The sequence below is a fragment of the Colossoma macropomum genome, unplaced genomic scaffold (assembly GCF_904425465.1).
Source record: "Colossoma macropomum unplaced genomic scaffold, Colossoma_macropomum, whole genome shotgun sequence".
Taxonomy (NCBI): Eukaryota; Metazoa; Chordata; class Actinopteri; order Characiformes; family Serrasalmidae; genus Colossoma; species Colossoma macropomum.
Window position 1 is genome coordinate 90160 of NW_023494796.1, and position 12582 is coordinate 102741.

At 37.5% G+C, this 12582-nt stretch overlaps 1 protein-coding gene across 3 annotated transcripts; it reads right to left on the minus strand.

The window, feature by feature from the left end:
- Nucleotides 1–375: 375 nt before the first annotated feature.
- Nucleotides 376–11878, minus strand: LOC118816941 (butyrophilin subfamily 3 member A2-like). Of its 3 annotated transcripts, none has more exons than XM_036583537.1 (11): nucleotides 11779–11878; nucleotides 10107–10154; nucleotides 9622–9963; nucleotides 6644–6796; nucleotides 6310–6435; nucleotides 5374–5460; nucleotides 5232–5276; nucleotides 3724–3768; nucleotides 2672–2722; nucleotides 1090–1161; nucleotides 376–995 (listed from the first exon to the last, which is right to left on the minus strand). In XM_036583537.1, exons 2-11 carry the CDS (start codon nucleotides 10150–10152, stop codon nucleotides 502–504), a joined length of 1461 nt encoding a protein of 486 aa, XP_036439430.1. In that variant the 5' UTR covers nucleotides 10153–10154; nucleotides 11779–11878; the 3' UTR covers nucleotides 376–501. The 3 variants fall into 3 exon arrangements, with proteins under 3 accessions (XP_036439430.1, XP_036439431.1, XP_036439429.1); XM_036583536.1 differs by having other exon boundaries at nucleotides 377–995; nucleotides 1090–1185; XM_036583538.1 differs by lacking the exon at nucleotides 2672–2722 and having other exon boundaries at nucleotides 1090–1185.
- Nucleotides 11879–12582: the final 704 nt, after the last annotated feature.

Here is a 12582-nt window from a genome sequence, read left to right on the forward strand (position 1 = left end):
CTAAAGCCTCCTCCAGTGTTAAGAGTGAGGCTTCAAGTTGAAGTATTTACTGAAGGATTTACTGAAACACTAAAACATACACAATAAAGCACATTACAGGCTTCAAATGTCAGAGTTTAAACTAGAGCTGCATCAGTGTTTTACCCAATGTGGGAAAGGTAATGTTCACCACCGTTAGCTTGGTATTTGTCTTTACTTTGCACTCTCCAAGCTGGGACTGACTTAATTGGCACTGACAGTATAACATGTTATTGACACTACTTATAATGCATTATATTAACAATTCATAATGTATAATAAACATGGCTATAAAGTGTAATTCATTTTTATAAATGTTTATAATCATGTTTATAATGCCATATGAATGCATTATAACATGTTATGTGTTTATAGATGCTTACAAACGTGACATTCATAGAAAGTGTTACCGAAATTTCTTCTTAACTGTTAGTGAATGAGGTCCACTGTCCTTGGAGTCCATCTTTAGTTCACATCACATTACTAATTATGAAAACTTACAGGGTAGCAATCTTTTATTCCTGGACTCATTAGTGCAAAATATTTATTATTACTCATGTTATTCATTCTAAAAGTATGAAGGTGAGATTGTTTATCTACATTAATAAAGGACAGAGTTTTGTGTTTGAAGTCTAAAATCAGGCCCAGGGTGGTAACGTGATCTTCAGCAGGTATCTGAATGTGAGGGTCAGTACTGGGGTAAATACCACAGCGTTCTTCATAATAGAGAGCTGTGAGCGTCTCTTTAGTGGGGGGCTTTTGTGTTACCCCCACACACCATGACAGCTTACACTTAGTTTTTAGATCCACTGTAACTTCCCAGTATTTCTGTTCTGAGGAGAATCCTTCTTTACTCAGAACGTGAGGAAATGTGTCTGCAGAGTTGGATGTGTTCACTTGTCCACAATACACACCGGTTCCATCTTGTGTCACTGTCAGAGGTCTGTGACATGTGCCTGGATCTACAATGAGCTTCACTGTAAAAGAAAAGGGCGGCTTAGCTTGTTTGAAAAGAACTGTGATGATAGACGCATGTCAAGGAATGTTAAATTTGAATTAGATTTTAAATACCTTTCTGTTTTTTCAGCTTATTCCACACCAGTAACCTCTCTTTAGCAGATACAGAGGACTGTGAGCTGACACCTGTGTGGGGTCCAGAATCTGAAGCTGAAAAGATGCTGGCTTTTACAACAGGACAATGATCCAAAACATACCTCAAAACCCACCATGAACTACTTCAAGAAATGCAAGCTTAAGGGTTTGAAATGGCCCTCACAATCTCCTAACATGAACATTGCACTCACACCTGTGTGGGTATACACATTTTAACAATGTTCTCTTTAAATTATAAAAGAAAAGATGAACACAGCAGTGATGTGTCATTGGCTGCCAGTGTCACTGCTAGATTAAGAGAGGACCAGCCAACACTGGTTCTGTGGTAAGAAACTGACCGTTAATGGAGGGCTAGAAGATACCTAACAAAAATTGTACACAGACAATTAGCTATAGTTTCTTAATATAACCAAATAGGTGTGCATAAAAAAGGACAAAAAAAGGCCAGTAATTTTACACGCCTACACCCCGTACCAGGGAGCAGAAGGGAGGTGTTAAACTGTGCAGCAACAGGTGAGCTATAGTCTGTAACTGTAATTGTACAAATGCACCTACAGTTGCATGAAAACATTTTGGGCATCCCCAAACTGTGTATTTTGTTGAGTTTTGTTGTGAAAATTTTAACACAAACTCTGCAGCAAGCTATTTAAAAAAATACCATATGTCTGCAAATGTTAATTCACAGTTATTTTGTATTTGATTAGCTTAACGGGTTGAAAAAATAAAATAGCAATTGTGAAAACATTTGGATTCCCTTCCAGACGAAAAAGGTCTCAAACTTAGTTAACTCATTAGGCCTTAATTGACTCACTAGTACGGGTTAGGCAGGTCAAGACTTATCATTAGGAATCGTCATCTGCTTTAATTACAAGTCCAGAGAGTAATAAATTCTCTGACTCTTCAAACCTTGTACTAACACTCAACAACCATGGGCTCCTCTAAGCAGCTGGATCTGAACATGAACTAATTGTTGCGTACAAAGCAGCATAAGCCTTTTAAAAAGACATCAAAGTGCTATTAGTTATTAAGGAATATCAGTTAAGGGGAACTGTGGAAGTCAAGGCAAGATCTGGAAGACCAAGAAAAGATAGAACTGTTCATATGCTGGCCAGAAAGGCAAAGCAAAACCCCCACATGACAGCATAGGACCTGCAGGGAATATTTAGCTGACCCAGGAGTGGTGGTGCACTGTTCAACTGTGCAGCATTGCTTGCACAAACATGATCTGCATGGATGAGTCATTAAAAGGAAAACTTACCTGTGACCTTATCACAAAAGTCATTCATTGACAAAGATTTGTAGCATCATACTGGTACTATAATAGTAAAACTTGAATCATTGATGGATGCCCATTGAAGCCATGGACAGCAGTGATCCCAAAATGGTTGTATTACAACTCAAAACTGGCCACCTTTAGTAAACGCTTACGCCTTGCTGGAGTTTTGTGAACTTGGTGTACGTATCATTTTGTAAATAAACCCAGTCTTTTTCTATAAAATGACAGAAACAAGAGACACAACAAGCAAACTGTAGAATGTACCTATTTTTTCCTTCACGGAGTCACCATTTTCCTCTGATATTTTGCTTGTGCCTGCCAAAAAGTAGATAAAAAGTACTTTAAAAAAAAATACTTTTTTATTCATTCATTCGGCCAGACAATCAGCAACTAGTTGTTTTAATAATGGCGATTAAGAAGTAACTACATTATACATTGGGGGGTACAAAATAAAAGAAACAGTAATAATGTGCAATTTAATGTCACTCCTGTTCAGGCAAGAATGCCACTGCTATCACAATAAGAGTCCTGTATAATTCTACTGTTAAATGTATGCCAACTTGAAAACTATTTAGATTATATGTAGTAGTTATAGTTATAATAGTAATAGTAACTGATTGGCACAACAAACTAAGCATAGCTGTTTATCAGAAAAATACACTCCAGACATCAAAACAACAGATTCAAACAAAACTACATTGTCCCTATACACCCCTCTCTATCTCTACCAGTGAACAGGTGACTACATGAGTCTGATTCTAACACCACATGCCTTGTGACAAACTCTGCCATAAAGCATGAAGATATGCAATACAAATACAGTCCAAAACATGGACTGCATGTAGTACCAGTAGTGCCAAAGTCCTTATAGGACTCAACAGCTTTTGCAATGCCACCGGGCAGTTATTTCCAGTCTTTCAATACCAGACTCCTCTCTCTTTGAATGAGGAGAGACCAAAATTCTTGAAGCTGATGGTGAAAAGTACTGTTTCAAAAACATTTGAAATCATTGGTAAAATCTGAAAAAAATCTCATAAATAGTTTGTTGCATTTGGCTCAGTAATTGGTTGTTCTGGCTACTGCGCTTGCACACATCTCCACAATGAGGGAGGCTGTCCCTGTCCACCACATAACCAGCAAGCTGACTGGCTCTTTTTCTTGAAGAGCAGGTGCCATGTTAAGCTTTCCCACTCATATTTCAACCAGTTACCAGTCTGTTCCTCTACATTTTTTACTGCTGACTACATTTGGAGAAGACCTGGCTAGTCTCTCGTAGCTAATTTGAGTGCAATTTAGCGTAGATGAAAAATAGTTACCTGTAAGAGGAAGCGCTTCTGCTGGAACAGATTCACACAAATTGACTGCAAGACAAAGAAAAAAAGTTATGTACATTTATTTCGCACATTTAACATTGCAATACATGAATAAGCATTTCAGAGCATTTCTTTTTTTTTTTTACAAAGTTTTAGTCTATACTTTATATGATTGTTGTAACATCAATGGCATGTTGCAATTATATAGTTAATAAGCAGCTTAATTTGACTTTTTCCCCACATTTGATGAAATGTCAATACTTTTGACCTTGTCAATAATAAATTTAGAAAAATTACCTGTTTTTCACATGCACACCTATCACAACATATGTCCATTCTGGTGTATGGTGCAACTTTATCACAATGTGATTATTAGCACTACACCATCATTGTGAATGAGACAGATGCAGATGTGTCACCAGGTCTATCGATGGTCAACTATTATGTTCTAGAACTGAATCCAAAAGCTGAGAAATCTATTGTCAAACATTTAGACTGTATGTGAATGAACATTAAATTGGCTTGACAAAGCTGTTGCTATACTTTCCCAGGTGGTTGCTAAGATGTTGCTAGCCAGTGGCTATGGTATCACAGATGGGTGTTGTTGGGTGGTTGCTGTGTTATCCCACTCGGTTGCTAAAGTGTGACTAGGCTATTGCTATGATATCCTATAGGTGGTTGCTTAGGTGTTGCTAAGCAGTTACTATAGTTTCTCAGGCAATAGCTGAGGTTTTGTTCAGCTGTGCAGTGGTATCCTAGGCAGCTGCTTAGGTGTTGTTGGGTTGCTGATATGGTACCCAAGGTGGTTACTAATGTTTTGCTAGGCCATCACTTTAGCAGCCGTCTTGGATACCAAAGTGCTGCTAGGCCATTGCTATGGTATCCAAAGCAGTTGCTAAGGGGTTGCTAGGCCATTGCTGTGATATCCCAGGTGGTTTCTAAGATATTGCTAGGCATTTACTATGGTATCAACAGTGGTTGCTAAGTTGTTGCTAGGAAACTGCTGTAGTGTCCCAGGTGGTTGCTAATATGTATATGCTAGTATTTATGTGAGTCTGTATGTAATGCTGAATCAGTGTTAGAGATCATTTGTGGCTGTTAGATTTGAACTCTCAACATTCTGCCATTCATTTCTTATTGAAACAAAAAATAGTGTTTAAATAAACTCTGTACAAAAACTGATCAGTCCCAAATGCACAGGCATACTATTCCTATACAGGCTCTAGCCTGCAAAGTTTTAAGACTCTAGCTCAAAAAAACTACAACCTGTAATCTAGTACCTCTAAAAATGGTACAAAAAGTACAGAATAAGAATGAGAAAAGAACATGAACAGTAAGTTAGCTTTGTCTAACCAACTTAATGAACAAAAAACTTTGCCAAATGCTTAATTTGAGCTATTTAGGTACTTATGAAGCATTTCTAATGCCGTCAAAATTGTAGCATCTGAAATGACAGTCAAACTATGTGTCAAATTTTATCACAGAGAAAATGATGAAATAATAAATGGTACCTGTTGCCTTTGCGTTTTTCTGAAATGAGCAGTGTGGTAGAAAACCTTTTCAAAGAAAACAAAAATGTTACTTTGCATTGTTGCCAGTATTGGAGTCTATGTCCAAAACATTTACAACCTCTATTTCAGCTTTATTCAGTACCTTGTCTTTTTAAAAGAAGAGCAGTGAGGATGACGATGATGATCAATGAAAATACAAGAATTGAGATGAACGCCTCTCTCCAGAATCCTACAGAAACAAAATCATAGAAACATTTAGGCATAAATGACATAATTCCAAATCCTGCAGCACCTGGCCGGATCCTGAATTCCCGTCAAACAAATTTAAACAAAATGTACTTCAAACAAACATGCAAAACTAAACAGTTTTTGTTTGTCCAGTCAGGAATTGGCTTCTTAAATGCAGGGTTTAAGTTGGGGGCTTTGAGTTTTTACAGGATATAAATGTAGCATGAAGAATAATATTTTATTTATGGGCTAATTTACAAAAATAGTGTGTGGAAATATTTATTGAATGACATTTTATAAGCTGAGGTTATGTTGGAGATATATATATATATATATATATATATATATATATATATATATATATAAATAAATATATATATATATATATATATAAATAAATAAATATATATATATATATATATATATATATATATATATATATACATAAATAAATATAACACTTTACCATACAGTACAAAACACAAAAGTGTGGAAAGGTTGAGGAGTGTCAGTGTAGGTCTTAACGGGTTAAAAGGGTGTGGCCATTGTCATCTGATGTTTCCAGAATGGATCTTGCCCACCATATTGACAGTTAATGCACGACTCACTGTGTCCTAAACTTCACATTTGTGGTTTTGTTTTGAAATGTGTCTCATTTCTTATTTATATTTTGCATGACTGCATGAATTAAATGTATGTTTTTGCTTGGTTTTTTCAGGTGTTCTTCATTTAATATGTGCACAGCTGTTTTTAGATTTTAGTCTAAACTCAGATTCAGTTAAAAGTCTGAGATGATTCTTTCACTAGTTCAGCTGAATGATCCAAATAGCATAGAGAGAATTATTCTTACCTTTGACTGGCAGCACTCGGCTGTCTATCATCTCCTGATCAGATAAACCCACAGAACAGGAGATCCACTCTGACTCAGACGGAGAGAAAAGCAGCCAAGAGCTCACACTGACCAACCCTTCAGGGTCTTAATGAGAGAAAAAGAGTAAGGGGGGAGGTTACGTTACCAGATCTACCAGGATGTTAAGGATAGAATATATGATTTCCAACTTTAATGTTGTTCTCTGTAATAAGTCTCATTTCATTAAAATAGCAAGTTTTGGTCTTGAAGGGAATAGTTTGTGTGAAATGCTATATTTCATACTTTCCTAAAGCATGATATTGTGATCTAGTACCAGTTTTGTAATGAATATGGCTGGTTGTGAGTTCTCTTCCTCTTTTGTCCCTCCAGGTGAGGGTGGGCTTTGGTGACCATCCTCCTGATGCACAGGAAACGTTCACCTGATCTCCAACTTCAGCCAGTGAGAAGAGAGGAGAAGAGCCCAGTGCTGTGAAGGACAGTAGAAGATTAGGCAGTAGAAGAGACTATTCTCAACAAAGTGTTACGGGACGGCAGGGAGGCGGACCCAAGTGCAAATATGAAAACCCGTGAGAAAGAGTGTTAAATACATTTACTGAGGCAATGGAGTGTGAATTTGACACGTTGGGGTTGAGGTGACCCAGAGCCAGTACTGATCAGTGGTCCGTGGAGTTACGGATGTGCCACCGGGAAGCACAGGTGACAATGGGTAAACCACCTCAAGGAGCGGGAAATCAAAAGGCGGGAAAAACAGCAAACAGAGGAAACGCCGAAAGCAGCTCAAACAAAGGCTGAACTAGAAACGTGAAATAAAACTGAGAAAAAAAAATGAGAAAACAAAAAAGACACTTCCACTGTAATTATGAGGGGAAGGAAGACTTTATGTTTTACTTGTTTACTCTTAGTGGACCAAACACTTTTTGTATGGCTTGGAGCCGTTTGTAGCTCAGGCCTTCTCTTTTTTTTTAGTAGTAGTTTTGGGGTAATTACTCTTTTTTTTCCAGCCCTCTTTTCTTTTCTTTAAATACCCACCTGGGCTGCGTACTATACCAGTCACCCCTCTACAAAGGTGTGACAAAGGGCTGCTGTTTGCCACAGCCTTAAGTAGAGGAGCCCACAGGTGTGTCAGGTTGGGCCTAATCAGCCCAAGGGCTTCTGGGAATTGGAGTTCCCTGAAGTTATGGCACTTCGTCGCCTTCGCCCTCTGCTGGTGGCCAGCGGTGCAGGCTGGGCACCTTGCCGCCATCGCCCTCTGCTGGCAGCCGGCGGCGCAGGCTGGACCCTTACACACAAAGACTATGAAGGCTTTCTCTATGTAATACAATAGCGTAAGAGTGAAGCGCTGTGCTGGCTGTGTTGGCTGTGTTTTTTTTTGCACTGTCCACTACAGGGTCAGGAAATCTTCACAAATCTTTACATCATAATACCCAAATAACTGGTGCCCAACATTACAGAGCAGGCATGTCCAATCTTATCCGCAAAAAGCCGATGTGCAGGTTTTCATTCCAAACGTGCTGGCGGACACTTTTGCACTTGTTCAATCAGTTGATCTCGGTCTTCAACAACTGATCATTTCAGCTCCTGCTTTGTTGGAATGAAAACTCACAGCCACAGCAGCCCTTCAGAAATAGCTGAGCATTTACCAGTGCTTGGCAAAAGCCAGACCACCCTTCATTTATTAAATCATCAGAACAAAACAAATACAGTAAAAGCACGGCTTCTGTTCTGTTCAGGAGACTCACTTTCAGTTCATCAAAACAAATCTGCAGACACACCTCCAAAGTTCAGTATTAGAAGTTGGTTTATCATTTTCTGAAATAATCCAAACACATTCAGTGAGTGTGTTTACATGCACTTAATAATCTGATAACTGCAGAAAATCATATTTTATCAGTAATCCGATCAACGTGTTTATATGCTATATGTACTTGAGTAATCAGATAATGTGAAAACTCCAGGTCTACACGAGTCAGACAGTAATCAGATTTCTGCTTTGCAACCAGCCAATAAACTCACAGAATAAGGAGTGATGTAAACGTGATTTAAAACTCAAACTTCATGACGTGGCTTTTCATCGCCCCACCTTACCTGAAAATATGAACATACAACATCTAGAAGATATAAATCCTTCATTTTGTCACAGCAATGCCGCTGGCTTATTTCCAGTGCTGCCGTCTGTTTTTTCACACATGCACAGACTGAGAAATCCGAAAGAAATCAGAGTAAGAGTTCACATGCACTGAGAAATCTGACTACTGAGCTAAAATCCAGCCTCTTTTTCAGATTTCTTAATTGGATTTCTACACCTTACTTTGATCTAAGAAATCAGAGAGTACTGTTTACATGACCATTTAAATAATTAGATAACTGCAGAAATCTGATTATGATCAGATTATTGAGTAAACACACTCAATGATGTTGAGGTCTGGACTCTGGGGTGGTCAGTCCATTGTTCAGCTTCTTCATCTCCTTTTCTCAGTGAGGTTCTTCTTGACAGCTACACATCCTATCAGACCCACAGCGCTGAGTCGTCTTCTCACAGTGGAAGGATGGACAGAAACACCTGTGGATGTTTTCAGATCTGAAGCAGCTTGATTTTCTCCTCTCTCTCAGAGATGAAAGCTTTAAGTGCTGTTTATCTGATGGGGGCAGTTTTGGTGTCCACCAAGTCTTCCAGGTGGTTGTTAGGAGACACATTTTCTCTAGTTTGGGAAACTCCTGGCTTTCCAATTATTAAATAAATAAAGGATGTTTTCTGCCTTTTGCACAGGACTGTAAATGGTGAGACAGTTACCTTATAATACCAAATAAAAGATGATTGGCACTTGTCTGTTTATCTTTTAGGCTTTAAGGGGCAGTCTGGAAGGTCACTGGTTCGATCCCCTGAGCCAACAGTATGTGACTGAAGTGCCCTTGAGCAAGACAAATAACCTCCAACTGCTCCCCGGGCACTGTGGATATGGCTGCCCACCGCTCCGGGCAAGTGTGCTCACTGCCCCCTAGTGTGTGTGCATTCACTATTGTGTATGTGGTGTTTCACTGCACGGATGGGTTAGAATGCGGATGTGAAGTTTCCCCACTGTGGGGCTAATAAGGGTCACTTAATCTTCTTGCAGTAATAGCAGGTGGATGAGTGCCAGTGACGCTCAAAGACATTGAGCAGGGCTAGAAATCACAGCGGGCAGCAAGTGTTGGCGTTTGTTCACAATCATTGTTTACATTCAGTACCTTTGATTTTGGACAGTGTATGTCATCTTGAGAATGTAGTGGTCATAGTTCAAGTCAGGGTCTTACCTCTTACTATGAGATTTACACTGGCCTTCTCGTACCAAGTGACACTCTGAACAAAGCACACATATTCTCCTCTATCTGTCAGCGTGAGGTTCTCCAGTTTTAGAGAGACGTTCCCTTTCTCCAGTTCTCCAATCAGAGACGCTCTGCCTCTGTACTGAGGATCTCCAGTGTTCTCCTGGACCTTTAGATCTTTGTACAGCAGAACCGGGTTGTTGTAATCATTCTTGTGCCATCGAACATCAAACATTTTGGCATTCAAGGCAGGAGAAAGACCACACGGCAGGACAGCTGATGACCCGAGTCGCTCTGACACTGAGCCATTAGGAACAAATACAGAGAACTCTGACAGTGGAGAGAGAAGCAGAAACTCAGAACTACACCTTCTGGCAGAGCGAGAGACAGACTACTTCTAGAATAATTATCATTAAGGGGTTGAAGTGCTGAATGCAGAGTTTGATTATATATAGAGAGATTGTTGGATTTACCTGCTGCTGAAAAAGTGAGAGCAGATGCGATGAAGATCAGTAGCATAGCTGCAAATCATAGAACAACTTATTACTAAACAAAACAGCCACAAAGCATCTCTACACTGCTCAACACTTCATCGCAGTACAGATGTGCATATAGAATTAGATTCTAAAATGATGACAATACTGAACAATTTCAAGGGTTTCATTCGGTTGGAATGAAGAAATGACTGACGAAGCTGTAGAGCATGAAGAAGTTCTAATAAAATTAATATTAAAGACTGAAGCTGTGATAAAAATTCTAATAAATTAATACCTACAGCGTCCTAATACAATTAATATCCAAAATAAAACTTGAATAAAATGAACAACTAGAATAACCTTAACAAATTATTATCCAGTATGAAGTTCCCAAAAAATAATATCCAGAATAAAGTTTTAACAAAATTGACATCCGAACGGATTTCTAATAAAACAAATTTTCAAAATGATATTTTAATAAAACAAATTCCAGAATGAAGTTCTAATAAAATTAATACCCAGAAAGATGTTCTAATTAATATCCAGAATAAAACCTGAACAAAATTAATATTCAGAATGAAGTTCTAATAAAATTAATATCCAGAATGAAGCTCTAATAAAATGAATATCCAGAGTGAAGTTCCAATATAATTAATATCCAGAATGAAGTTCCAGTAAAATTTATATCCAGAATGAAGTTCCAATAAAATTAATATCCAGAACGAAGCTCTAACAAAATGAATATCCAGAATAAAACCTGAACAAAATTAATTTTCAGAATATAGTTTTAATAAAATGAACATCCAGAATGAAGTTCTAATAAAATGCACATGAAGTTATATTAAAATTAATATCTAGAAAAATATCTGAATAAAAAGAACATCCAGAATGGAATTGTAATAAAATCAATATTCAGAATAATATTTTAATAAAAAATGTCCAGAATGTAGTTCTAATAAAAGAAGTTCTAATAAAATTAATATCAAGAATGTAGTTCTAATAAAATTAATGTCTATAATGAAATTATAAATTCACAATAACCTTTTCATAAAAATATCATCCAGAATGAAGTTTTAATAAAATAAACTTCCACAATGCCTTGTGATCAAATCCAAATGCAGATAAACAGAATTTTTTTAAATAGGTAATTACAGTATACATTTTCTATCACTTCATAATTTTTGTTCTTAAAAATAAATGAAATATTGAATAAAAATATAAATTCTAAATTATGCATCTAAACTGTATTATTTAGTAAAATAGCACATTTTTAGCATGACATTCAACTTTCACTCTGTAGTCTATGCTCCTGCGTGAATCAGGAAGGTGAACTTTGTCCTGTGAGCGTTCACTTCAAAGCAACAACCACCAATAAAAAAGACTGTATTAACAAAGGTACAGATTATAGAGACGAACAGAAAACAGACATTTCTTACAGCTGTACTTCATACTAAAACAGATTGGAGTGATCGGTAATCTTAAGTGAACTCTAACCACTGTAGATGTACGATGACAACTTGACACTAAACTAATCTGGAACTGAGCTCAGTCTCTCCATTTGAACAACAGCCACACAACGATGTATTATAGCTTCATATGACTGTGTTTTCAGGATTTAAGAGTGTTAATAGACAGCATACAGTCTCTGTTTTCATATTAATGATCTTACCTGTTACTGAGAACGGAAGAACGGGTGACTGTCCTCCTGACTTTTCACCTCTCGTCCTGCTGTGGTCTGCTCAGGGGAGGGTGTACACTTTCAGTGCAGGGAAGGAGAGTCTGATAAGAAAGTGATATGCAAATTTTATAGCCTTATGTAGTTGTATTTGGTCAGTATTACAGCAACTGAATTTGTTTAGGTTTACTGTATGAAACTGGTTAAACTTAATAGAGCAAATCTAGTAGCACATTATTTCTTGTATAGTGCCTTAGTTGCTGATGTAAATCTAGTTAAGGTCCGTTCATTTGGATTAAGTCCTACAGACTGAAGAGTCTTTTGCCTTCATCTTTTATTCAGAATGGTTTTATATGAAATGCTTCATTGTAGAGATGTACGTACTCAGATTTCATTACAGTGGTGGTGATAGGAACCAGGGGTCACAATGACTACAACACAAATATAGACATTTTATTTACCATCCAAAACCACCAGTGAACCACCAGTTAGAACTCAACACAACAACTTTAACAATAGTAATACAGTATACAATATAAGCATGTTAATTATGAACATTCAGAAATGTTTCCTCATGTATTATAACATTAAATGTGCAAGATAAACTTTGTCATTGTCTCATGAATCCATTCCAGCAGAAGCACTTCCTCTTACAGTTTTTCATCCATGCTAAATTGCACTGAAATTAGCTTGGGGAAACTAGCCAGGTGTCCTTGAAATGAGGTCAGCTGAAAAAGAATGTAGAGTACATAAAGGAAGTAACTGGTTCCAATATGAATGGGAAAAATCGTAACACTT